Source organism: Montipora capricornis, chromosome 2 (assembly GCF_036669925.1).
Source record: "Montipora capricornis isolate CH-2021 chromosome 2, ASM3666992v2, whole genome shotgun sequence".
In the NCBI taxonomy this organism is placed as follows: domain Eukaryota; kingdom Metazoa; phylum Cnidaria; class Anthozoa; order Scleractinia; family Acroporidae; genus Montipora; species Montipora capricornis.
Window position 1 is genome coordinate 61,110,371 of NC_090884.1, and position 24,960 is coordinate 61,135,330.

Genomic DNA, 24,960 nt, shown 5'->3' on the forward strand with positions numbered 1-24,960 from the left:
TACACATCTGGGGAGGAAAATGAGGTGGGTTATACAATTAAGTAATAAGATAATTTTTAGTTTGAAAAAGGCTGGATTTAAGCTTTGACCGATAAACATAATTTGTTTTTCAAAAATTATGTAAGGTCATCGGGTAAAAATACAGGGCGCGATCCATTCAACCAAAATTTCCGACGGGTCCGACCGGGAAAAGAGGACCACCTCAAAAGGTGGACCAGTTTTTTCGAAACTTTTCCGGTTGGACCGAACCGATCCATTGAGTTTTGGACCGAAATTTCCGGAAATTTTGGTTGAATGGATCGCGCCCACAGGTTACTTACTTCGTAGAGCAGCTTTCAATTGAGTGTCGAAAGTAATTAGCGAATTGCTTTGGTTTTGCATTACTTCACTGACTGGTTCAAAGTTCTCGTGCTATTTTATCAACCAATCAGAAGTGATACCAAAACCAATCGTGGCTCGCGCGTGCACAATTTCCCGCGCTTTGTGTCGGTTACGTGTAATTACTTCGAGTTGGATTGTCTCCGTCCTTTTTGATTGGCCAAAGTAATTACTTTGGTTTTGGTTTTACGACACTCATTTGAAAACCGCTCTAACACTGAAGGATTTAAAGAAAATGCATGCTTTTCATTCGCGTCGTTTGAATGATGGAATTTTTAATTTTTAGCAGATGTCTTGGATATATATTCAAAAGAAAAAACTAACAAAAATCCATTTGTTATAGTGAAAGGATTAAGACTATTTTTTGCACAGAAATGATCAATGCCTTTCACGTTTTGACTTCAGAGTTTATTAACAAATGTGTTAGAAATATATTATCCATCTATGATGATGATGATGATGATGATGAAGTGTCAAGTTTTCTAACGCTGGGGAACTGATTGACGACACTGCACGTAGAACTGAATCAAATCCACACACTCGTCGCAGAGTTGGGCACGTAGTTCCCGCTGTTGTGGTCTCCCGTCTATCTGTGGTGGATCATGGTTGGGGGGAAGTGGGAGGGGGGGGGGGGGGTGGGAGATACTAGCTACATCAAGCTACTCTAAAATCCGAGGGTAAACAAAGATATGAACTATGAATTCAAACATTGGTTTTCGAGGAGAAAGGAGAACCAGAGTACCCGGAGAAAAACTTGTCGGAGCAGAGTAGAGAACCAAAAAACTCAACCCCACATATGACGCCGAGTGTTGGAATCGAACCCCAGCCACGACGGGTTGGTGGGAGGCAACTGATCTCACCACGTCGCAAGCTTTACTCCCCCCGTGACCTATGATTATGACGGTGGTCTGGGGGTCGTTTCTCAAAGATCCCGAAATTTCTCGGGCACATTTCGGGTGATACAAAATGTTTTGTCTCTTCAAGAGGAAACGTTCAAAGTCATGCAACTTTGCAATTGTTTTGTTCTTCTCTGGTGTTGAAGATATGTTAAAAAATCAATTCTTCAAAATGAACAGATCTTAGTTCACGATGTACTTTCCGGGCCCGAAAAGCTTCCGGGACTTTTGAGAAAAAGGCCTCTGAGGTTGGGTTTTCGCTTGGCAGTGGATTCAGAAGTTGACAAAACCGGCAGCTTAACATTAGACGACATTCACGGCACCTGGCTTGTTTTACCAGACTGACGTAACCAATTACATCATGTGTTCACGAAATACGGTATGTCGCCATTTTGCGAATTCTGGTGACGTTAAACTAAGGTTGAGTAATTTGATGCGACCGCACTCTTTCACCAAGCCATGGGAACAAAGACGTCGTCAAAAGACCGATTTTTCAAGGAAAGTAGATAAGTAAAAGGAAAACTGAATGGAGAAGAACTGATGGTTTAATTTAAGACAGGAAATAAACGACAAAGAATAGGAAACTAACTGCGAACACGGGCTCTATCACCGGAAAGACAGTTGTGATTTTGTTTAAAAGCAGTTTTCGAAACGAAGAAAAATAAAAGTTTTGATTAAGAAAGCCAAACCCGCAGGATAACTAGACTGCAAATACAATCACTTTTCATCGCTCACCTCTTGCAGTCGGAATGGCGCTGAGAGATGAAGGGCGGCTGTATATACACCCAGCTTTATCCTTTCACTGGTTGCCTTGCGGCCTGGCTCTAGCTGTTCGAAGGGGAAGCGCAATCCACTGGATAAATCACTATCCACTGGATAACTCAGTAGACCAGTTTCGATATATTAAAATTCAGTTCTAAACAAAAGGCATCAATCATCTCGAGGCTCTGGGGAATAAACTCCATCAAATCCTTATATTTATTCCCCAGAGCCTCGAGATGATGCGCTAAGTGGGCTAGTGGTTTTGCAAATGCTGAATAGTGATTTATCCAGTGAATAGCGCTATCCACTTTTTGAAAAACCGGGGCCTGGTGGTCTATTGGCAACAGCAAATAGTTTGCTCAATTTACATTATGAAGGATTCAGATTCCGGTTCGGACAAACAATAAATGTCCGGTAAGTAAATTCAGAGCTTTGTTTTGTGTGGGAGGGGAAAAACTTTCTTATTTAACCTCCCACCGTGAAATTTCCTCCTCAGATGACCAAAAACAAAAGTTTTAATTTTGTTTTTGCAGGGCTGAATTCATTTTCGTCTGGACAAAACGCATGAGAAACGGTCTAAATAATGAGGATTAATTAAGGTGTCTTTTTGTCATTTAAAGCTTCTTTTGCTCCACTCTTGAATAAATATTCTGTGTTTCAAGATCGGAATGTCAATGAACAATTATCGGGCGTCTTTTTTTTTTTTTTAAATTCCGTGTTCAAGCTTTTGTAAAACCTTCTCATTGACCAAAGAGAGAGGAAACCCACAACAAAATCCCATTGTTGGCAAAGTATCTGTTTGACAGAAACCTTAGAATAGCTGAAGTTCTTCACTTTCTTGTTATCATGAGAAGTTCACAGATACATTGGTTTTCGGAACGATCTAGCATAAGGCATTGGCATTTTTGGAGATTATTGTGGAACTCAAGTTCCAGTCGGAAAAATCTTCTGTTATTAGCATTTTCACCACAAAACCTAGTAGATACTCTTTTCTGTAGCTTTTCAAAATACGTTTAAATATTGTATGTAAATGCAATATGAATGCAATCGCCAACAAACTGTGTAAAAGAAGACATTTAACTGAAAACGTCCAGTTATGGTTGATTTGGAAGACTTTGTATTCAGGAAAACCCGGTTGAGAGTAGTTGAGGCTAAGTTACCATAAAGGTGATGCCTCGTTTTGTTAAATGGCCCCTAGCTTTCAAATACAAATTTATTTTGGAGTATTGAGTGTATAATGTACTCTCGCATATCACTGCACTTTCAATTATACGTTAAGCGATATTGCGCGAAATATGAAAAACGAACAGTCGTCAAGCCTCGGAGGCTCTTATTTTGGTTGCTGTATTCTTTGTTGTCCGCATAAGGTTAAAAAAAAACCTCTCCTTATTTCTGGTATCGAATCATTGTCTGACAAGTGACAAGAATAAATGAATGGGATTTAGGCCATCCCCTTTTTTTTTTTCGTTTACCGTCGAATGCGTTTCCTGATATCGGGTCGGTCGGTCGGATTAAAAAAAAAAAGCCTAAAAAAAAATCATAAGCATTCTCAGAATCGGAGCTCTGGTATCCCAGCATAATAGCTGAGGAGCCAGGAAAACAACAAGACATGAACCCAAAATCAATATGGCGGAAAAGTTGGTGAAGGTTGTTGCAAAATTAAGACAGCGTGGGGAAAAGGATAAACCACCGAAACTCCTATGCTACATAAAATGGCTTAAAAACGTCGTTAGCTTTTTTTTTTCTTCTTTTTTTGAAAATGCCAAAAATTTGGGTCGGTCGGACGACGCGAAACGGAGAAAAAAAAGGGGATGGCTTTATCTGCAGAAAAAGCTTAAATCGCATCTCAATCCGATTCCTCGGTATATTTCGCAAGAACAAGATATTTTGTTTGGCAAAAAATATATGCTTTATCTCATATAGTCTGTCAGGTCTATCGCCGACAGGTAATAGTAAAAACGCACTGCCAGTGAAGCCATATCATTTCGACTTTTAATTTTAATACAAATACGACCAAATACCCATGAGTTGTAAAAGTTAAAGAGAAAAGCAAGCAATACTCGAGTCGACAACTGGCTTCTTGTATTTACACTAAATGGATTTTTCTTCTTTAACAAAGGCCAGGAAATCACCTGTCAACCCATGACAAACTCAAAGAGTTTCACGGGGCAGAAATAAAATATGATTCCTAACTTTACTGCATGATAATGAGAAGTTTTAGACAGTTTTTAGCAGAATCATGAATGTTCAACTAAGCTGTATGATTTCGCTGTTAACACGGCTGTTATCCAATCATTCCTTTCTGCTTCACTCTTGCAACTTACAATCAGCGATTCTTTGTTGTTCGCCCGAAGACGCAAACCAAACGTCTTCCTCCGGAAGCCAAAATCTTCTGCCATAAGTGACACAATGTCCAAGATGCGAATGATTTTTACCGAGACAGACTTCTCGCTTTTTTCTTTCAAGAAATATAATTTGTCCCCCGACAAAATGAAATACCTCTTCTTCCAGCGCCTTTTTAATGGTGTGTACTTGCTTTGCTTCCAAATGTACCCTTCCTTGATTGCAGTATCTTGGTCGCTGATAAAATTTTCGCAGCATCGTGGTCGACGAAAGCGCCGCCAATTTGCCGTGAAAGGTGCGATACGCAAGCGAAGCTTGCCGAACCAGTTTGATTGCCCCATGGGCACGAGAAATATGTCATCCGACCGTAGGAGAAAATCTATTTGTGGGTTTCTTCTACCGCATTTTTAGCGTCGGACGTAGCCAAGCTGAACATAGAATTGCGTCAGTAAATAAGGCACTGAAGATTTTCTAGGAATTTTAACACTTTGATGGAAATTAGACCATTGTATCATAGACGAAAATGCATATGTTTCTCGACACACTTGCATGGCCTTAATTTTTCATATTTTCCTCCCACGCTCCAAATATCACTTAATTTTTCCCAACAAAGCTTGCTCGCAACGCTCTCTGGGATATCAATACAATATCCCAATGACTAACTTCAAGGAAATAGAGGATTAATAAAAATATGGAGAATCTATGGCCTCAAATATCAAGCTTGTTCGTTTGCTCTACTCAGTTAAAAAGCTCTTATCTCAAATGATTACATTGATATAAATTTGTTAGACTGAATGACGTCAGTGACAGCTCGACAAACTCAAACCATTGAGCATTTCGCAATACGCAGGAAAAGTATCACGGTTTGCGACATCCAACCAGGTCTGAAAAATCACCTCTTATCCTTGCCTTTTAGAACCACGATAAACAAAAAACAAGTGCAGAAGGGATGCACAGAAAAACCATTTTTATATAAAAGTCGATTTGAACATCAGAGAAAACTTAATGAATGGTGAACTTTGTACATGGTGGTCCTTTCGATGTCTAAAGGTCCGGGAAAAAGACTTCAACATTTGCTTTAACAACCGTTCGATTTTGTTGAACTCTATTGAACGATGTTGACCACGGGGAGGGGCAAAATGTTTCAGCTTCGATTCAACGTGTTTCAACACTGTTGAAAGGGGGTTGGAAAACGCTTTCACCATCGCTGTTCAACAAAATCGAAAGGATGTTGAAGCAAATAAAGTGAAGCTGTTTGTTCGGGTCTTACGCACTTCTCAGTTTAGAAGCAGGCCTCTGTAACGAAATACGAAATTCGTCAGTGACCGCGTTTTGCCCTTGTAAATGCCCCTTGAACAAAAAGACGTATTTTGTTGCTGTAATTAGATGATAACGTACACTCAAATCTTGCTACTCCAAAACTATTTCAAAAGCGAAAAAAATGGTACTAACCGGGGGTACAAAGTTCTTTGTTGAGTCATTGGAGAGATAAAGCATCGTCTTTTCGTGAAAAAGAGGCTCCTTCTTAAAGGCATTAGAATTCTCTCGTCATAATAACTTAGTTGCTCTCTGCTCAATTTCTGTTGCTAACTAGCAAGAAGTAAGCTAAAATCAAGTTAGTTTCTATATATTTTGGCAAAACTCACATTTTAACATGATGTTTGCAGTTTGCCATAAAAGCGATGATAAACCTCACTTTATTCTATGAGTGTGCTTTGGATATGAGATGGTAAATAGCCAACTCGGCCGGCGCTTCGGTAAAAAATCGCATATTCAACAAGCGCGAATGGAATAATTGTTTTATTGAATTTCATTATTAAAACGTGACTCTGAACGGTTTTAATCAGTTTACCGAAAATGAGCGGAGGTTGTTTGAGATTTTAAAAAACTGGCGCTGATATGAACTGATAACCGCGATCGAGTGAGCCAGAATGCGAGAAATGCAATATCCGAGACTGAAAATTTATTTGCTAACAAAAATATTCCGAACCAATCATTTTAGTTTGAACGTGGAGATCCTCCGGTAATCTATTGTCTTAAAATCACGAGTGAAAAGACTGTAGTGTCATCGCCCCATTTATGGGTATACCCCGTTCGGCAAGACTGGCTTGCAACTTTAACTGCGATGCCGGCCTTTCTCACTTTCATTTCATTTCTATTCCATCGTTCAAACATATTATATTTCATATATTCTAAAATTAGCTCATTCTCCTTTATATTCGACACCTCGCCTGGGTTCGCGAACGATGGACTTTCAACTGTTTAACCTGCGTCGTTGCCTATTTACTTCTTCATAATGCAACAACAACGTGGACAAGAAGCAGAACATCAAAAAACAAAAGGCCGTTTCATCAGCAAAAACAATGGCCTTACATGCCCTGCCACATTGGATTCCCAGTTCTTAGTGAACTTCAGCAAGAACGATGATGACGAATGCCACGAGAACGTCATCTCAGGAAAAATATAACTCCATGTTATTACAATCAGTTCGCGACAATTCCAAATTATTCGGCGACCCGTTCCGTCTAAGCTTCAACTTTGTATTGATAGCTATAGAGTTAGGATTTGCATCCGTATTCATTTTGATGGCTTTTAGGACGTGCGAAAGTTGACTGAAGAAGACGACAATTAGTGACGTACAAAATCGGTGTGGATCTTTGACACGGATTTCCGATCATTCTGATTTCCGATTTTGACATTTTTTCTCTTCCTCCTTATATCCACTAAATTGAAGATTTCCTTGCAATACTATGGGATTTGTTGGACCAGCCATCAATGGTTTGCTTCTTATTTAGATAATGATCAGACACAGATTTGTCATCTAAATTCTTGTAAGTCAATTCCGAAATGTCTAAGATGTGGTGTTCCCCAGGGAACAATTTTGGGACCTCTTCTGTTTTTGATATATATTAATGACTTCAGTACCACATTGTCTGACATACGCAGATGATACCAGCCTGACGCTTGCCGGTACTGACATTAAGCATATAAATTATTGACTAAATCACGATCTGAGTAATGTGTACGAATGGCTCTCTGCTAACAAGCCTACCCTAAATATGACAAAAACTGAGTTTATGCTTATTGCATTAAGCAGAATTCTAATGTATAAAACATTACATGGTATGACACCTGATTATCTGAGATCAAGATTTGTATATCGTGACAATGTAAGTGCTTATCGTTTAAGGAATACCGATTAAGGAAAACAAATTAGTTCTTCCACAACCTCGAACTGATTATCTCAAGAGATGTTTTATGTACAGTGGAGCTCAGTTGTGGAACAACTTACCTGTAGACCTAAGACAAGCGTCTTCACTGACCGATTTCAAATCTAAATTAAGTCGCCACAGTTAAAAGTAATATCTTAATTTTAAGTAAATTTTAGACACGGCTTCTAAAATCGAAAGTCTTTCCTGTTTTCCTCACGGAAACGCTTCTTACGCAGGTATTTCACAATATATTCATTATGGAGGAATCATTAAAATATAAAATAACACTGACGAAATATGGCCATAGGAATCAAAATGTGCAACAAAGCTGTTTTTGCGCGAAGGCATTTTGGTGCTTGCTGGATTCAGGATTCAAAATGGAGACAGTTAGCCCCGGAAAGATTACACTGACTGGCATATGTGAGAAAAGGAATACACTGCTGTCCTAAAAGTTGCCTTTGATCCAACCTAGAGGGGATGAATGAAGGACAGACCGGTGTGCAAAGCTGTGGAAATGTCCGCGCTGACTGCTTTTAAAAGCAGGTTTATACTAACTCTCACTTTTTCTTGCTTAATCTTGAAGAAAACGTTTTGTTCGCGGTTTCCCGTAAAATCTGCATTGATGAAGTCTGAGTTGTGACCTGCTGTGTGGACCGGTGAGTGAATGGCAAGTTTTAGCGAGTTTGCATACGCGCCAAAAACATGGCAAAAACATGGCGGGAAGTAAATGCTCGGGTGTCCTGTGCTAATGCTTTTTCACCATATGTTATTGTGACAGCACACATCAGCACGCTGTTTTGGCCTTCAATTTGGATGATGCACCAACACACGGACGAAACTATAACCTGATGCAAATTTTCCCCTCTCCCCATCAAATCAAGCTAATCTGTAATGCAGAGACGATATCGCCAAATATAGCATGCGCGATCGCCTATCCCGGATGTTCTCGTGATGTTTCTCAATGGTGATGGTCGCGTTTACTTGTCTGGTCCCGAGTTAGCTATAGAACGACATCTGCGGCAATTTTGCCGCTGTCTTGTGATTTTTCAACTCTTTCTTTCTATATGATGCAGTGGGCGAAAAAGACTGAAGCAAAGTAGCAAAGCTATAAAGCGTGAAGTGTCAACGGGTCGGAATACCTTTTCCAAAACACTGTGAACAATGTCCATCGACGAAGGAAGGAATCTTGGTACTCGCGAAAGAATAGGTAATTGCAAGGTGTTACATTATAATTACCACCACTTCTAGGATAATGTAGAATAAGTTTAAAACACGCGTTGTATCATGTTATTTTCGCTGGATCATGTCTGCAACACGCATCTTCGAAGATACATGACGATAGATCTGTTTTGATTTTCGGTTCTCGATTTCAAACGTATCGGAGTGGAATTGTGTATTGTTATTATTATTTTGGAGGATTGTTCACGTAAAGTGATATTCGGTTTGTGGCTGTGCCGAGACAAGTAGAGCAATGAATTAGACTGTAAAATGGAAGGTTTGGAATTTAATGTTTTACGTGATGAAATTTCTCTGCAGACTTCCGTCTATGCAATCAGTATATTTTCATGAATAATATGAGCTTAGTTCTTACAAATCCGACTAGGAATACTATAGCGGTATGAAGAAAGCTGTCACGTTTATACATAAGCAGAAGAATTGCGGCCTTACCTTTTTAGTATGTAATTGTTTGGAGAGTTTTAGCGTTGATGTTGAAATCGAAATACAGGTTGCTTCTTGCGACAGAAACACGAAGTAAACGAGTGGAATTCGAGGCTGATCAGTTTAATTTAACTCGATTTGCCTTTATTCCCCATAATACATACTTTGCTTATGAATTAATCTATCTCCAATCAGCCGTTAAGTTGTTCGTAAATTAAATGGCATAGTGCGCTTTAGTTCAGTCGAAACTTCGTTCTTAGAAGGTTTGATATTGTTAAAATGTCAATAACATAATGCTTTCCGTCTTTAATACCAGCTTAGTTGCTTGTGGAATTTAGAATGTTATTCATCAGCTTTCTATTATTCGTACAATTTCAAAGTACTCCTGATATCAAAACATGTGTATAAAGTTCTTGTCTAATGATAGCTTGCATTTTGAATTTCACTGTTCGATCAGACTTGTTATTTTACCAATAATGATAAAAGAATAATAATATATTTATAATCTGCATGCCAATTGGTAGTGGTAGGTTATGTTGACTATTTTGCATATATTATTTTTTTTTCATTTTACAGTGTTTCAATTTATTTATGGTCAGCAAGCTTCAGCCAACACTAAACTCTGACTCTGTTGCTAAAAAAGCCATGTTCAAGGCAAGAATGTGACACAATGATATGAGAATTATGTCCCTGCGGACAGTGTCGTCAAGACAACTGTTGAAAAAGTTTAGTTTCAAATTATGTTGATCTAAGGGCCATTTAAAGTTTTACCTTTTAAATAACAATGAATGTTGGAATTTATTTGATGTAATTAGTTTGCTTATTACATGTTTCAAAGTTAATTGTCTTTGCTGATTTGATAATTTTAGGGTAAAAAAAGTTCAGACCATGTATAAGGTTCTCTATTTGTACAAGTTTACAATGTACACACCTGTAGGTATCTTAGACGTTCGTTGAAATAGTTGTTTTTGAACGCTCTAGATACAAATGGACACCTCAGAAGAGTTACAAGAGCGAATTTCCTACACCTGACAATAAAATTCAAGGTTGCAAATAATTTTACATTTAATGTGAATTTAATGTTCAATTTTTGCAAAAAAATTAATTGTTTTTCTCAATTTTATTATGCTTCAGCAAGGTTATTCAATCTTGTATGAAACATTATGTCTACTATTTTTCCTTTTTAACGAAAGTTGTCTGAAGTTTTTGAAGTACTTTTCGGTGATGCTTGGAGTTTAATAGCGGGAAAAACAATCTGATATTATTAACTAGGTTATTGTGGACAATATTTTGGAAATAGTGGGAAAATTGGTCAGACACCTTTGGCAATGTTCATAAGTCACATTTAGTAATTTGAAAGAGGGATGCTCACTCAAATGACAAAAGAACATTTTGCAAGTTTAAGATACACCAATAATAATAATAATAATAATAATAATAATATTATTATTATTATTATTATTATTATTACTATTATTATTATTATTATTATTATGTGCTTTAATCAAGAACATAATATTATGCATGTTGCAAATGTGGGGTTGGTAGCTTTCTTTAAACTATGTTGTGGCAGATGTTTCAAAGTTCAAATGGTGTGACTTAAGTCGAAACAAAACGCATTGTAAATTTTGAATATTTTCACTTCAGTTGAATGAACAACGGTTATTTTAGTCAAGAAACATAGATAGAACCCTTAAAATGGTATTGAAACGATGCCTTTGAAAATGCTGTGACAAGGATTGTTGGCATTGTTTGCTAAGTTGCTTAGTTATACAAATGTACTTATTGCATTTTAAAGCATAAGGGCTAATCTAGATGTCCTGGCTTGATTGCATGACATTGGCCCAGTTTTAATGTGTCGTACAATGATGCATTTCTGACAAGATATTAGGTAACCCCTGCAGTGCTACATGAGGGAAACTGAATAGCATGATCTTGTTGTGCACTCAGGGATTTCTTTTTTAAAATATATGATTACATTATGATTCACTGTCCTGAATGGTTGCTACATGTAGCCTTTATGTACAGCTGTATGTTGTGGTGTAAATGTTTTTCTGGTCTAAAATATTTCCAACCTCTTGAATGGAATTTTGTCTCTATGCAATATTAACCACCAAAATGCAGAATGGCAAAAGAAGTGAAAGTGGGTTTTAAAAAATTAATGTTCAATTAACCTGAAGATTTACAGTCTTTGTTTTTGATAATCATACACCTGTTCCATATTCTTTGTAACAATTTTGTTGTTTGGTCAACAATAAAATTATTATTATTATCATTGTAAGGAGAGTATTGTAATTGATGTCATCTTAGTTGATTGCATCTCTCAGACAATAGCTTTCTCTCTTGTATAGCTGGATTAATCGTGTACATTTAGACAACACTTGCAGTTTCTTTCCTTTCAAACCTTGTGAGACCAAACATGCAAAGTTGCAAGTAGTATAATTGCTTTATTAGAGATTTTATTCCTTACAGTCTATAATAGATGTTGCAGTTAATTTTTTTTTCTAGGTAAATTTTTTTTAACTAGGTATTTTTTTTTAACTAGGTTTTTTTTTAATTAGCCTTTTTAAAAGAGGGATTTTCAGTTTTTTGGAGTGTTATTAAAAAAACAGGGGCTTGGTTTTTTAGGGCATCTAAAGAAGAGGAAGACATTGTACTTCTCCTACCTCTCCCTCATTGCTCCTATCATACCCCACCCATCCTAATCACTAAAATTTGTTGGCCTTTGATAGCACCAGACAGAAAAATTTTACCCAGTTTTTGAAAAATATTACCTAGTTAAAAATAAAATCACCTAGTCAGAAAAAACTATCTAGTTGAAAATAAAAATTAACTGAAAGCAAAAATTAATTGCAACACAGACATAGTGCTCAGTACGTAGCTGTTGTTAGTTTGAATTGTCATATTTGGATGCGTTGCGGTTATGCCAAACCATAGCTTATTTCTTAAAGCTTTTAGAGATGAGCGAATACTGTTAAAGTTAGTAGCCGATGTTTCATCGTGACACCATTCTCAAGGCAATGTGAATAAATTAATGCAAAGATTAATTTTGGTTTCACTTTGTCTTTAGAATGGTGTCAAGATAACTCCAAAACTTTGGCTACTAACTTTAACAATTTTTGCCTGTTTACTTGGCTTAAAAAATCGCTAAGAAGAAGATCAACAGCTTTAGAGATGAGAGAATAAAATAAAAATAAATTAAATTAAATTTGGTTGAGTGTAAGCTATTGGTGAGAACTTTATGTTTTGCGCTGTCTAACAAGCATGAAGTAGGGCTACAACAGTTATCATATTCCTTGTTGGATTTTGGTAATATAAAATGATTAGTTTAGTTTTGTTTCCAGTGGAAAGGGTTGGGTCAACATTTGAGGTTGGGTTATTCTTAAGAAATATCATTTGTCAAGAAATGTTTTTTGTATTAACATTAACCAAGGATTACGAAAGTTGGTGAAATTTGTAGACAAGCAAAACCAAGGCTGAAGTGATGAATAAACCCTTTTTAGAGTAGGACAGGTAGCACTTACCAATGAGCTGGATTGTGGCAGAGAGCAAAGTTGTCCTTTGAAATGAAAAAAAAAGGTTCAATTAAATGCAGTTAAATGCAATTTAACGGAGTTAACAACTAGGAGCACAAGTTTTACCTTTGCGGTCAGCAGTTTGTTATATTTGTAGATATGCGCATGTGCTAGTCTTCTTCGTGTTCTTGGTCCATAGGGTGTTGTAGCAGTTTTGTTGGGGTTTTAGTCAGGGTTTACTGAGCGTTAGCGTTTTCCTGAGTGTGGGGACTCCTTGGTGGCTGTCTCCCCTCCCCTGTCCCTCCCTTTCTTTCCACTGTTTTATAAGTGTGATGGGTGCCTGCTTTCTCCTTCGGCGTGAGGGCTCATGGCTGGGTTGCCTGGATTTGCCAGCCATGGGAGCGGTCTCCATCTGGGAGCTGGCTGCCAATAGTGGAAGCTCCTGGATGTCTCAGACACCCAACCTCCACTTTGCAAGGCAGATGTTAATACAAGATTTGACAGGACAGATTTACAATCAATGAGTAATTTTGTTGGCATGGAATTTGCACATTGAACATGAGGCTAACATGTAAGAAGTAAAGAAAATAAGTGATTAAAACCAGGCATTGATTTTTTTTTCACATATAACTTCTGCCAGAAGCACATGACTTTGAAGCATGTAACTTGCAACTCTTTTCCTTGGAACAAAGCTTGGGATTTTAGGACACCAATCTTATGCCCACATATGGATAAAAATAAGATGGAAGCTGCATGCGCGGGAAAATGAACGAGCTACGTTACATCCAAATAAGGAAAATTTTAAACTTAAAAAACCCCAGCTCTGAATCAGAGTTGAACGCTTCTTCTTCTGCCTGCAGCCCTGTAGCTTCTACATTATGAATTTTATTAATTTTTATGGCTACCAATTCTCACATAGGTGCAGCAACAGATCCAAAGATGTTTTCTCCAGGTGCTATGCTCGTGACTTCTAGTGGACACCCTCTTCTTGTACCGCAGTCCTTGGTCCGAAGTGACAGAGGCATCATCACGTCACCATATTTGACTCAAGCAAGTGTTTTTTACACACCACATTTCATTTCTGCCCAACACATGGTTGCAACGCAACAACCTAGTTTGCATCAGTATGCTCCAGGTCCTTCATTGTTACAGTTGCGCGCAAACTCTTCTTTGGGAATTGAAAACCACAGTGCAAACAATTTGCAGAATGGATTTACAGAGACTCAAAGCATGTCCCCTAAAGTCACTGAAAAGGAGGAAGGACGTATCAACCATTGTCCAGTGCAGGAGTCTGTCATTGTGAGTAATCCATCGGCAAAAATGCGGGAACGAAGTTACTCAGAACCTGATCCTGCAAACGCCCCAGCTCCTTTAGTGATACCAGCACTTTCTCCGTTAACACCAAGAACTCCATCAACTCCGGGCACACCTCAACAAGCTGTTCCCTCACCTGGTGAAGATGACATTTGTGTCATTTGTTCTGATAAGGCTACTGGTCATCATTACGGAGTTACAAGCTGTGAGGGTTGCAAAGGATTCTTCAAAAGAAGTGTTCAAAATAAGAAAGTCTATTCTTGTCGGAACTTGACCCAAGACTGCCCTGTTGATAAGCGTCATAGAAACCGATGCCAGTTCTGCAGATTACAAAAGTGCCTGAAAGCAGGAATGTTGAAAGAAGGTTTGTGGATTTTGATATTAAATGTTAAAATCAATTTTGGTTCAGTGTTGTCTCTGTTCTCTCTACGGTATGTTTTATTATTTTTCTTTTTATTCCAAGGGTCACCAAGAAATTATAACTTGTGAATGTAATAAATGCAAAAGTGTGGGTTGTACATGAAATGGAGAAGTGATGGCTCCTTGCATTTACAATGTACATGTAGTTGGACAATTGAAGCATTTGTCTCTTATGAATGAGTTACCTGAAAAATTCAGGCAGCTTCAGTGGGGTTCAAACCCATGGCATGTGCGATGACGGTGCAATTCAGCTACCAACTGAGCTCTGAGCTACACTATACAGTATAAATCCGCTCAGTTGGGAGAAGGTCAATTTGTCGGGCTCATATGTAAACTCCCGTTAGAGGGCGCGAGAGTGAAATATGTGATTAGTGTATTATAAATGTATAATCATTATGTGAAGTGATCAGGCAGCTTTAACAGGATTTGAACCAATGATGTCTGGGATGCTATACTTACATGTACCAAGTTTCAAGTTTCAAGTTAACAGCTAGTTAGAGCTATAGTTAATACTATTAAATCAATACAATTGCAGTCGGTTATAATAATAAAACTCTCACACTGCAAGTAGCATAAGAGGCTAATCGAGGAGGCAGAGAGTAAAATAAATACATTGTGTAGTTATTAATAAATAAAATAATAATAAATAAAGTCTGAATAAAATACACACAAATAAATACAGGGAGAGAATCAAGAACAATTAACCATAGATCTATAACAATTATCAATAATTAAGATAATTTGGAAACAAAATTATTAATCAATTGAGAGACTTGAACTCAGTAGTCATCTTCAAGTTCTAGAGTATTGAGAAGGTTTTTTCTTGATAACTCTATGAAATTTAGATTTGCAAAGTACCGGTACTGTAATCTAACATTTATTTCAGTCATCAGCCCTTTGACAGGAACACACAAGCCCAACAAATGGTTTTACTACCAACTTGGTGGCTTCTGTTTTATAGCTCAGTTGTATCCTGCTCAAGCCCTCAATTCATCCTCTGCCCTGTGAATTCCCAATGATCCGGCACAGTGATGAAACAGTATCAGGGCATGTGACAAGTAAATTGTGATAGTGATAAACTTTCTTTTTTCTAACTGAGAGAGTGGCACTTAATAGTTTGATAATGATAAACTTCGAACCCTCCAAACAATTGCAGCAAAATGGAGCTGTCTTTTTATGATTGAGCCGACAAACTCAATGCACTTGTCATGCCAAGATCGAGAATCAAACTGAGGATGCAGTGGGTAAAGCTGAGTGCTTGATCGCCCCTGCACAAAACCCTACTGAGGTGGTAAGTGTATTCGGGTGGTGGGGTGGTGCCCAAAACTACATATAAACATTCCATCAGAAGGTAACCAGAAAGTTCGAAACAGCATTTCAATTTTTCATTTGACCAAATGATTACAGTATTATTATGTTTGGTATTTTGCAGCTGTCCGGGAAGATCGAACTCCAGGTGGCAAACACAAGAACACATCTTTCTCTCTTAGTGCACGGATCAAATCTGAACCAGCAGCCAAACAAGCTCGGAAAAGTTCAACAAGTAGCTCAAGTTCGGACCACATAGATGCGTCTCCATCTGTGAAAACACCAACAAAATATTGTCCTCCTTTTATAAAAGAACTTTTAAGACATGAGCCTCCAATTGAAAAATATAATTTAAGTCAGTGTATGGGTTGTCAGTTGGAAGACACTGGACAGAGGACATTAGCGCATGTGACACAAAATGCAGAAGCGCAAATTAAGAGAAATTTAGAGTGGTTCAAATATTTGCCATTGCTTCATGAAATCAAAGAAAGTGACAGAAACGTTTTATCAAAAAGTGCATGGATTGAACTGATGCTTGTCAACTTAACTAAACAATCTCTGCAATCACATGACAAGGTACGGCTTTGTGATGGACAGGATTTAGATTTTTCGACTGCACAAGCAACAGGGATTGGTGACATTATGCATCGTCTTATGCAGCTCACAGCAAAATTCAAGGAACTAAATTTAGATCATGCTGAATTTGTGTGCATTAAAGTCATTGTTCTTTTAAATCCAGGTGAGTACATGTAATTTATAAAATGGATATCTTGCACAATTGTTTGTAATCTGGCAATCTGATTGGTTAATTTGCCATTGTCAATAAGAGTCTACTGTAGGCAACGCTGCTTGTGTCAAAATATCACCCAATGGTAATAACCAATGAATGAATCAGAAATGCTCATTTTGGGAAATAAACCAATCAGACTTTGAGAAAGTTTTAGACAACACTTGCTCTTTCTTTGTGTCATGCTCTGAAATAAACATTTTCTTTGTCGTTGAATATAGTGGGAAAAAACAAATTGAATGTGGCTCTGCGATGTCTTTACTCTTATTGACAATGATATTCATCATCTCAGTGGTTAAGATTTGCTGTGAACTGTGATGACGAATATCGTTGTTGATAAGAGTACAGACAAAACTGAACCACATTCAGTTTGTCAAACAGTCTACATTGTATGAGCAGGCTCACTTGTTTGGGGGTATTGAGCAAGTATTTTGGTGGCCGAGCTTCTAGTGCTGCGTGAGATGTTTTTCAACGTGCTTTTAACTTTGTAAGTCTGTCATTGAAGTCTAGTGTTAGAAATCCAACCAGTGTTCCCAATTTTGCTGCCACGTATATCATTTTACGGACCACTATAAAGAATACACCTGTACATGTAGAACTCCACAAGATGGATGCACCTATTTACCATTCCAAAAGTGTTGTACAGTAAGACCGTTTTCTGTGGACGTGATATATATATCGTTTAATCCACTCTTTGCAGTTAGAACTATGTATAAACTGAATTATCAAGCGGTATCATTTACAAAACTATTAAAAATAATTAAGGTATACTAATGTAAAATCTACATAATAATTAATCTAGAAATCTAAAAGTTATAAAATCATTAGCTCTCTTGGTTCTTGCCTCCTGGCGAACGGACTTTTCACTCCCAGATCTAAGATTGTAAGGAACATTATAAACATTAGCCTGAGGGCGGAGTTTCCACGTCGCAATGAACTTCCTACTTAATGTTTCTCGCCTGACTTCTAGACTTGGAAGGCCAGATATGGTCAGGGCTTCCTTATAACCAACACCCGGGAGTATTACCTTAAGGGCTCTCCTTTGTATAGATTCTAATTTAGATGACAAATATTCAGGGATGTCTTGCCAAGCAGCCACGGCATATTCCAAAATGGATCTGACAGAGCACTTATAAATATTTAAAATATTGCTATTCGCTACACCAGCTCTTTTAAGCACTCTTAGGGTATATAAACGTTTGGCGGCCTTACAATAAATATAGTCTATGTGGTCATTCCATTTAAGATCGTCTCTGATTTTAACACCAAGTAATTTAAAAGATGAGACACGTTCGAGCTGGTGATTTCCAATACAAATAGGTGGAATTACAGAGTTCGGGTACTCCATAAAATTTATCAGCATTTCATTACACTTCCGAGGGTTTAGCTTCATCTTATGGGCAGTACAAATGAATGTGTGTCTCTAACAGCCAAATCGAGAAGGCTTATTGAATTGCGAGGCAGGATTTCTACAACTGTGGTATCATCAACATATTTTGCTCTCACATTCCAATCCTTTAGGAGTCTATTTATCATAACTGAGAAAAGGGTGACACCCATCTTGGTCCCTTGGGGTATACCTCCATGGGTATGCTTCCAATCCGATAAGACATTTCCAATGCGCACGGCTTGAGTTCTATTTGTTAAAAAAGATCTTATCCAACTGAAAAGCACTGGGTCCACACCAAGCAGTGATAATTCGTCCATAAGGATCTGATGGTCAATCAAGTCAAAACCCTTAGAAAAATCCGAGAAGAAGATTCTAACACAATTATTTCCACGGTCAATAGCCTCGTGGATTGCTTGTAGGAGGTAAACAAGGGCATGAGTTGTTGAATGTCCTTTCCTAGCAAATTGTTTGGATAAATGGTAAAGCCACAATTAAAAGAAAGTGCCTCAATTTTCACTGTAGAGTTTTAAGCCATCATTATTCCATTTGTTAAAAATAAGTTAAACGTTTTCAGGATACTTATCCCTGCCTACATGTATCATCTTTTCCTTTTTTCTAGATGTCAAAGGACTCAGTGACCAACAACTAATCGAAGAACTTCAGGATAAAGTCCATGCGTCGCTACTTGAGTACAACAACAACTTTCATCCTAGTGAACCCAATCGCTTTGGAAACATTTTACTGCGGTTACCAGAATTGAGATCAATTGGAACAAAGAGTTTGGAGCGTCTTTTTATGTTGAGTCTCACAGGACAGATTCATGCTAGTGATTCCCTGTCAGAACTTCTCCACTCTTCCAAAAGGTGATTTGAGTGTGCTGATTGAAGGGTCTATTGCAACTGTAGTGATTTTGAAGGATTAGTGGTCTTTTCTTCCCTTTAGCTATAATATATTCTTTGCAAAGTATACTCTTGATGGCCGAGAGTCGGTAACATGCAACTTCTTATTGCTCAGACTCGTATCCAAGAGCATAAAATAACATCAATTATGCCAAGAAACTATCTTTTTCAACCACATTCTCCTTACCAGCTGATAAGAAACTTGTGTATGACAGGCTTTAATACAAGTATGTATTACTACTTGACGGGTTTTTAATCACAGGATTGCAAAATCTAGTGTTCCATCCAAAGAAATCATACATTTCTTTCTGCGAGGAAAAGGAATTTTTAGCATCAAGTCTTTTTTTATTATTTTAATTTTAAATATCAAGTACTAACAGTTTCAATACTGGCATAACTTGTAACTACAGTGTAATTTTACTTTAAAAAATTTACAGATTGTTTACAACACTAACATAACTTACAGTACCAGCTATAAGCGATGAATTTCTTATTCCAGGCGTAAAGGAACAATAGACCTTTTCTTGTGTAAGTTGTTGTTCATTTGGGGTCAATTACCAAAGCATTCAAAGCCTTCCTCATCAATTTTTCTCTTAACTTCATACTTTGAAGCAATTTTGTGTTTAAGAGTCTGTATTTTTGGAATCACTTGTACTCTTCTGCAGTCCCACAAGAGTATTTTTGCAATTAAATTATATAGAATAATTTGAACAGCAAGTTTGTCAAAGGGTACATGTGTTATTATTGCAATATACACTAGGTTGAATAGAGAGGACAACTTTGTTATTTGACAATAGATACCAGTACTCTACAAATCCTTTCCAAAAGAGCTTGGAATAATAACAGTTATAAAAAAGATTTGCGAAAGTTTTGGTTTCTTCATAACAAAAGGTGCATAAGTCATTTGATAGATATATGACCAATCCTCAATAATTTAGAGTTTTTGGAAAAGAAAGAATTTATAACTTTGAGCTGGAAAGCTTAACACATACAGTGGAACCTCCGTTAAGCAGCCACGTTTTATGCAGCCACCGTCCAAGCGACCAGTAATCAAAGTCCCAAAATAATGGTAGAATAATACTGTAAATCAAACATCTGTTAAGTGACCACCAAGAGTTTAATACGCTTAGTTCAAGGCTTTGTTTTGAAAATGTGTTGAAGTAATGCAGCATTTCAGTTACAGACATTGCCGCCTTTTCTGGTTATAAAATCAACTCACTGTACTCAATAGTTTAGATTGTTCATCAGTGTTAAGTTTGGAGAACCTCACCTCAACATTTTGAGGAGAATTTGTTTTTTTCTAACAGTACTGTACATATTTTTGTGTGGTATTAGAGCTGTCTCTTGTGTGAAAGTTGTCACAAACCTCTAAAAGTGTTTGTTTTAGAATAAAGTGACTTTTCCACTAAAGATTATGCTAATTAATTAATTTAAGCGGCCACCAGCCATTAGCCGCTTAATAGAGGTTTCACTGTACATGTCTGTAGTGCCAGCAAGTGCAGTAAGATGAAAATCCAAGATCTCAAAGACTGTCATAATATTGTTCTCGCATAATATCAAAATTTCCCAGCATTTCTTGAAGTAATATTGAGAAGTGTTGCTATTTCCAAAACATGCAGAGAATAATAGTCTTTTGATCTCTTTTCCTGAACGACAAGTGTTTTATTGTTAATTGAAGAAGAAGGAGAAATCTGACTGCTCTGATGAAAGAGATGTGACGGAACTAACACCTTTTCCATTCTCCAAGCACCATATGGCAAAGGATTGCCCATTGTTGAAAGTCGATTTTGTCCTTTAAGATAAATAAAGATCATTAGTTTTGTGGATACCACTCCCACCTTATAATTTGGTAAAAATGGATTGGATCATAGGTGGTGTGAGCCGTCAACAATAGATTTTGTGTAAATTCTCTGTTGTACAAGTACCAGTAATCATCAACTTTTTGAAAACTGTAACACTATTTTGGGAGATAAGGTAATAAATAGTACACAAAACTATTTCAATTATGAGAAGTACATTTTTCCCACTGGCAAGCAATAAGCTATTGCAGGTATATATTACAATAAAATCCATCTTCTACTTGGGTAGATGTCGCAGTATCCTGAATTTTATCATAATCATTCTCCAAAGATTGGCATTTAATTTTGTAAAGGTTTAGGTCATTACAGTGCTGGTGAAATAGTGACTGTTTATCAGGGCTTTGTACACATTGACCAGAGACTGTGTGAGTTAAACTTTCCTCCAAATTAGGTTTGTGAAGGTTTAAAAGCCTGCAAAGCCTTAGCACATGTAGGTCAGCCTAGCAAGAAGTCAAGACAGTGAGTACATTCCATTGTCAAAATGGACGACGTACATGTAAAGGCTCGAGTTCTATCATTAAATGTTTACCTCAATGAATTTTCTTAATTTACATTCAGTGAAGGAAGCAAATCTCCGTGGAAAAAGGTGATAATTGAAATCACTGACTTGATTTCCAGCTTAATTGAAAAGTAAGAAATCATCTTTTTCAAGGTGGAACAACGGCTTACAAAATGGGTTAGTAACGAGGAAAGTCTCAATTTTAAGTACCATTCATATCTTTTAACCCTTTTTAAAGTGCCTTTTAAGTTTTGATGGTATTTCTTTTGGTTCTGATAACAAAGCAACAAACAAGTGAACAGTGGGCAATATTAGTGCCTCTGTTTTCTTGTGTCAAAAGAAAGACATGGCTACTCATTCTGTGAATATCATAATTCATCAGTTATTATGTATTGCACACATTTTAGCTGTTTGAAGGCATCAAACCGACTTAAAGGGGCATTGTCACGCTATTTTAGTTAAAACTTCAAAACACTTAAGATGTCTTTGCATCAATGAGGACCGAAAAACAATGCTGTAGTTTTGTTACCAATAAATGGGAATGGATTGAAACGTTTGGAGACTATGACTATGAACGTTGCCAAACATTAAATAATTTTTGAATAGCTCTTTGTGCCAGAAATACATTTCATATTTACCCAAATTCAATCCATTTCAATCCTCTCCAGTTTTGTCCATCCATGTCCCTTCTTGGCTTCCCTGTGTTTTGTTAGAGTTCTTCTATAGTTTTGAACAGTTATTTTGATGTTTTAGTTAATTCTATGACCATTCGATCAGTGCTGAAATTGCCTAAAATTGCGTGACCTAGCCTCTTTAATAGATATGTGTTGGGGTAATATCACAGTCCGTTTGAGTTCTTTAGGTAAGTAACAGGTTTGGTGGTGAAGGAGATTATGCTAGTACAGAGATAATTGGTTTGGAAATTCGGAGGTAAAGTTTTTAAAGTCATGTTTAAATCTGCCAAGAAGGAGATGCAAAACTAGGCCTTTTATCTGATGCTTTTGATGTATGAGACAGTTTTTGTTTAGACATGGCATAAATCAGTCAATAAGGGAAGCAGGTTGAATGTATCCTAGCAAGAAGTCTAATAGTTTTTGGTCGTTTTCATCTGTACGCAGCCCAAATGCTTCAACCTTTAAAGACTAGTAACTGTACAGTGTCGAAGTAGTTACATATATATGTACGTGTACCATTAGTGCTAAGCTGCATTGTTGCTTTACAGCCTTTGTGTTTAGCTGCAATTTCAGAGCATTGCAGTTTAAAATTCATTATAATTATAATGGTTACACATTTAATACTTACTAGGTGAGAAGTCGTATTAATATGATCATTAATTAACATGAAAAGAAAAAAAAGGATTTAAAGCATTTTATGTAAAGTTCCTTTTTTATTTCAGCATCTGTCTACCTTTAAAAGGGTTATCAATAGAAACATTAACACTTGACATTTTTTCTGTTTGTATTCTATGGGATCATGTAAGTTCAAAATTTAGTTGAACCCAAGTAGAATTTGAGATTTACCATTGCTGTAAAATTGTGGTAAAATAAGTGGATAATTTAAATTATATTTTTTAAGTGTTCTACACTCTAAAAGATGGTAAGGAATGGAACTGCCTGAGATGAATAAACTTCCATTGAAGGATTACATGTTTGTTGTGTAGTATACCAGAGTAATGTGACAGTTTCAGTGTGTCCACACCATTATGCTTACCCTGTTACAATATTATTGTTATCACCACATCCTTGGTTTTGGAGAGTTACTGTTGCAAAAGAGGAATTTCATTCCAAGGAAAGTTGCGATACCGCATTATGATGGCAGCTAGTTTGCATCTCTGCCCAATGTGAACCACCAATCAGGGCCGTAGGAGGCATGGAAAAAAAAAAAGTGAGGGGGCACAAAGATTTCAAGCAACTTGTATTTTAAAATTTGGGGCTTTTGGGTTCCAAGGACGCATTGGTTGGGTGTAAGCCCGATCATTCTTTGTAGGGGTACTGAGAGCATGGGGGTGATGCCTCCCCCATGAAAATATTTGAACACGAAACACCAAAAAGTGCATTTCCTAGCATTTTAAGCCTTTAAATTGCAAGATTTTGATAAATGAAAACCCTTAAACAGTGCATTACAATGATCCAAGAGCATTTTGTGAAGTAATTATAGATGACCTGCCAGGAATGAGAGGTAGGGGGGGGGGGGGGGGGGGAGGTCAAACCACCCCGTCTGGGATCCCGTCTGGAAGGACCTATTCCTGTTGCCATAGGACGTGGAAGGAAATGATTTCTAGGCTGATTTGGTCTGTCTCCAAGTAGAGGTAACTGGGAACTAACTGCTTCAACAGACCCAAAAGCAGCAAAATCCTGGCCATTCTCAGAACTCCTCTCAGGCATTTCTGCAGCACAAAACTTTCACCTTGCACCTGAACTTTCACCTTTCTCAAATATTCACCTTATTATCCTTTGGGCCTTTACCAGGATAAGAGTGACTTCTGCTTGGATTTTTGACAGCACATTGCTGAGTTTAGATCATGGTCCAAAGACGAATCCAGTGAAGAGAGGGAGTCCCCTTGATATCAAGACGACTTGACATGACATCATTGTGCACAATATGTTTGGTTTGGGTACTAGATAATGTAAAACTTTTTTTTCCATGGGCATCTCGTTCTTTGAGGTAGAAAAGACCCTTGAAGGGAAGGGGTGGGGGGAGCGGTTTTTTCAAACATTCCCTGGAGAATCCGATATTGGTAGATCTTGTGAATATTTGATGGAAAAATACAAATGATCACATTTATAAGTATTGTTTTCACTTTTTGTACCTTCTTTATTGACCAACGAACCTACCCTCAATTATTTAAGGTGGATCTGAAACCACAGAAAGATTCATTCTGGCATGCGAATTACATTTCAGAAATAAAAAACGGGGGTCACCGAGTTCGTTTTTGAGATATAAGCTGCTAAAGCCAAAATATGGGGTGTTTTTGCAAAGTATTCCCATTGCCACGGTAACTTTTTATGTCACAAAAATGACCAAATCTTTTTCAGCAATAATTGGTGTTTGATATGGTACCATAACGTTCTTTTTAAGTGATAAAGTGTTGCAGTGTCAATCGTTCTGCTGAGAATGTTTCTTTGAAGTGTTGAAACTGGTTTGTCAGCAACCTAAAAATATAGGCACGCAATGCGTAGATGTGGTTGTGCAGTAACATACACAGCGTTTTATTCCATAATTGTCAATTGAGATGCGTTTTGTTTTCCAGAAGATTCAAGGTTTGTCTTTGCGTAATATGTAGCTCTAATAATTATTGTACACGGTATTGTTTTGGTACCATAAATCACAGGAGTGCCATGATAGATGTCTTATGTAAATAGCCGGGTCCTGAGAATACATGTGGTTACTAATAAAATACTAAACCCAGAAAGATTGAAGAAAATAAAGGGGAATCGAGTTACATTGACTTCGAGGGTGACATGGTAATCACTTTCAACTTCCCTTCTTTGCACATCAAGTTTAAGCGTGTCTGCGCTTTTGACACCTTTCCAAGACAAATTTGCACTGATTTCAAGCGCCGTCAAGCAGGGTTAGTATCTGGATGGTTGACCTCAAAATGTACTACATGTACTGCTATATCATGGTTGGGAGGGTGAAAGGCGCACTTAATTTGGAGCCTCACTCTGTTGTGCGACCCCCACCACAGCCTGTTTCTCTGTTGTGGTGAAAGTGATTTA

The 24,960-nt window shown here is 37.4% G+C and overlaps 2 protein-coding genes across 4 annotated transcripts in view; both read left to right on the plus strand.

Moving 5' to 3' along the window:
- Positions 1 to 841, plus strand: part of LOC138029874 (probable cadmium-transporting ATPase) — a 7,570-nt gene extending 6,729 nt beyond the window's left edge. The window contains exon 1 of the mRNA XM_068877718.1: positions 1 to 841. This exon is cut by the window's left edge and continues 6,729 nt beyond it. The gene's annotated coding sequence lies outside the window, so the exon portion shown is untranslated.
- A 7,578-nt stretch (positions 842 to 8,419) lies between these two features.
- Positions 8,420 to 22,883, plus strand: LOC138029881 (retinoic acid receptor RXR-alpha-B-like). 3 transcript variants are annotated; one of them, XM_068877738.1, is made up of 5 exons: positions 8,420 to 8,798; positions 9,827 to 9,904; positions 13,685 to 14,443; positions 15,932 to 16,546; positions 18,604 to 22,883. In XM_068877738.1, exons 3-5 carry the CDS (start codon positions 13,705 to 13,707, stop codon positions 18,849 to 18,851), a joined length of 1,602 nt encoding a protein of 533 aa, XP_068733839.1. In that variant the 5' UTR covers positions 8,420 to 8,798; positions 9,827 to 9,904; positions 13,685 to 13,704; the 3' UTR covers positions 18,852 to 22,883. The 3 variants fall into 3 exon arrangements, with proteins under 3 accessions (XP_068733839.1, XP_068733831.1, XP_068733847.1); XM_068877730.1 differs by lacking the exon at positions 9,827 to 9,904 and having other exon boundaries at positions 8,428 to 8,798; XM_068877746.1 differs by lacking the exons at positions 8,420 to 8,798; positions 9,827 to 9,904 and adding an exon at positions 9,927 to 10,296.
- The last annotated feature ends 2,077 nt before the right edge of the window (positions 22,884 to 24,960 follow it).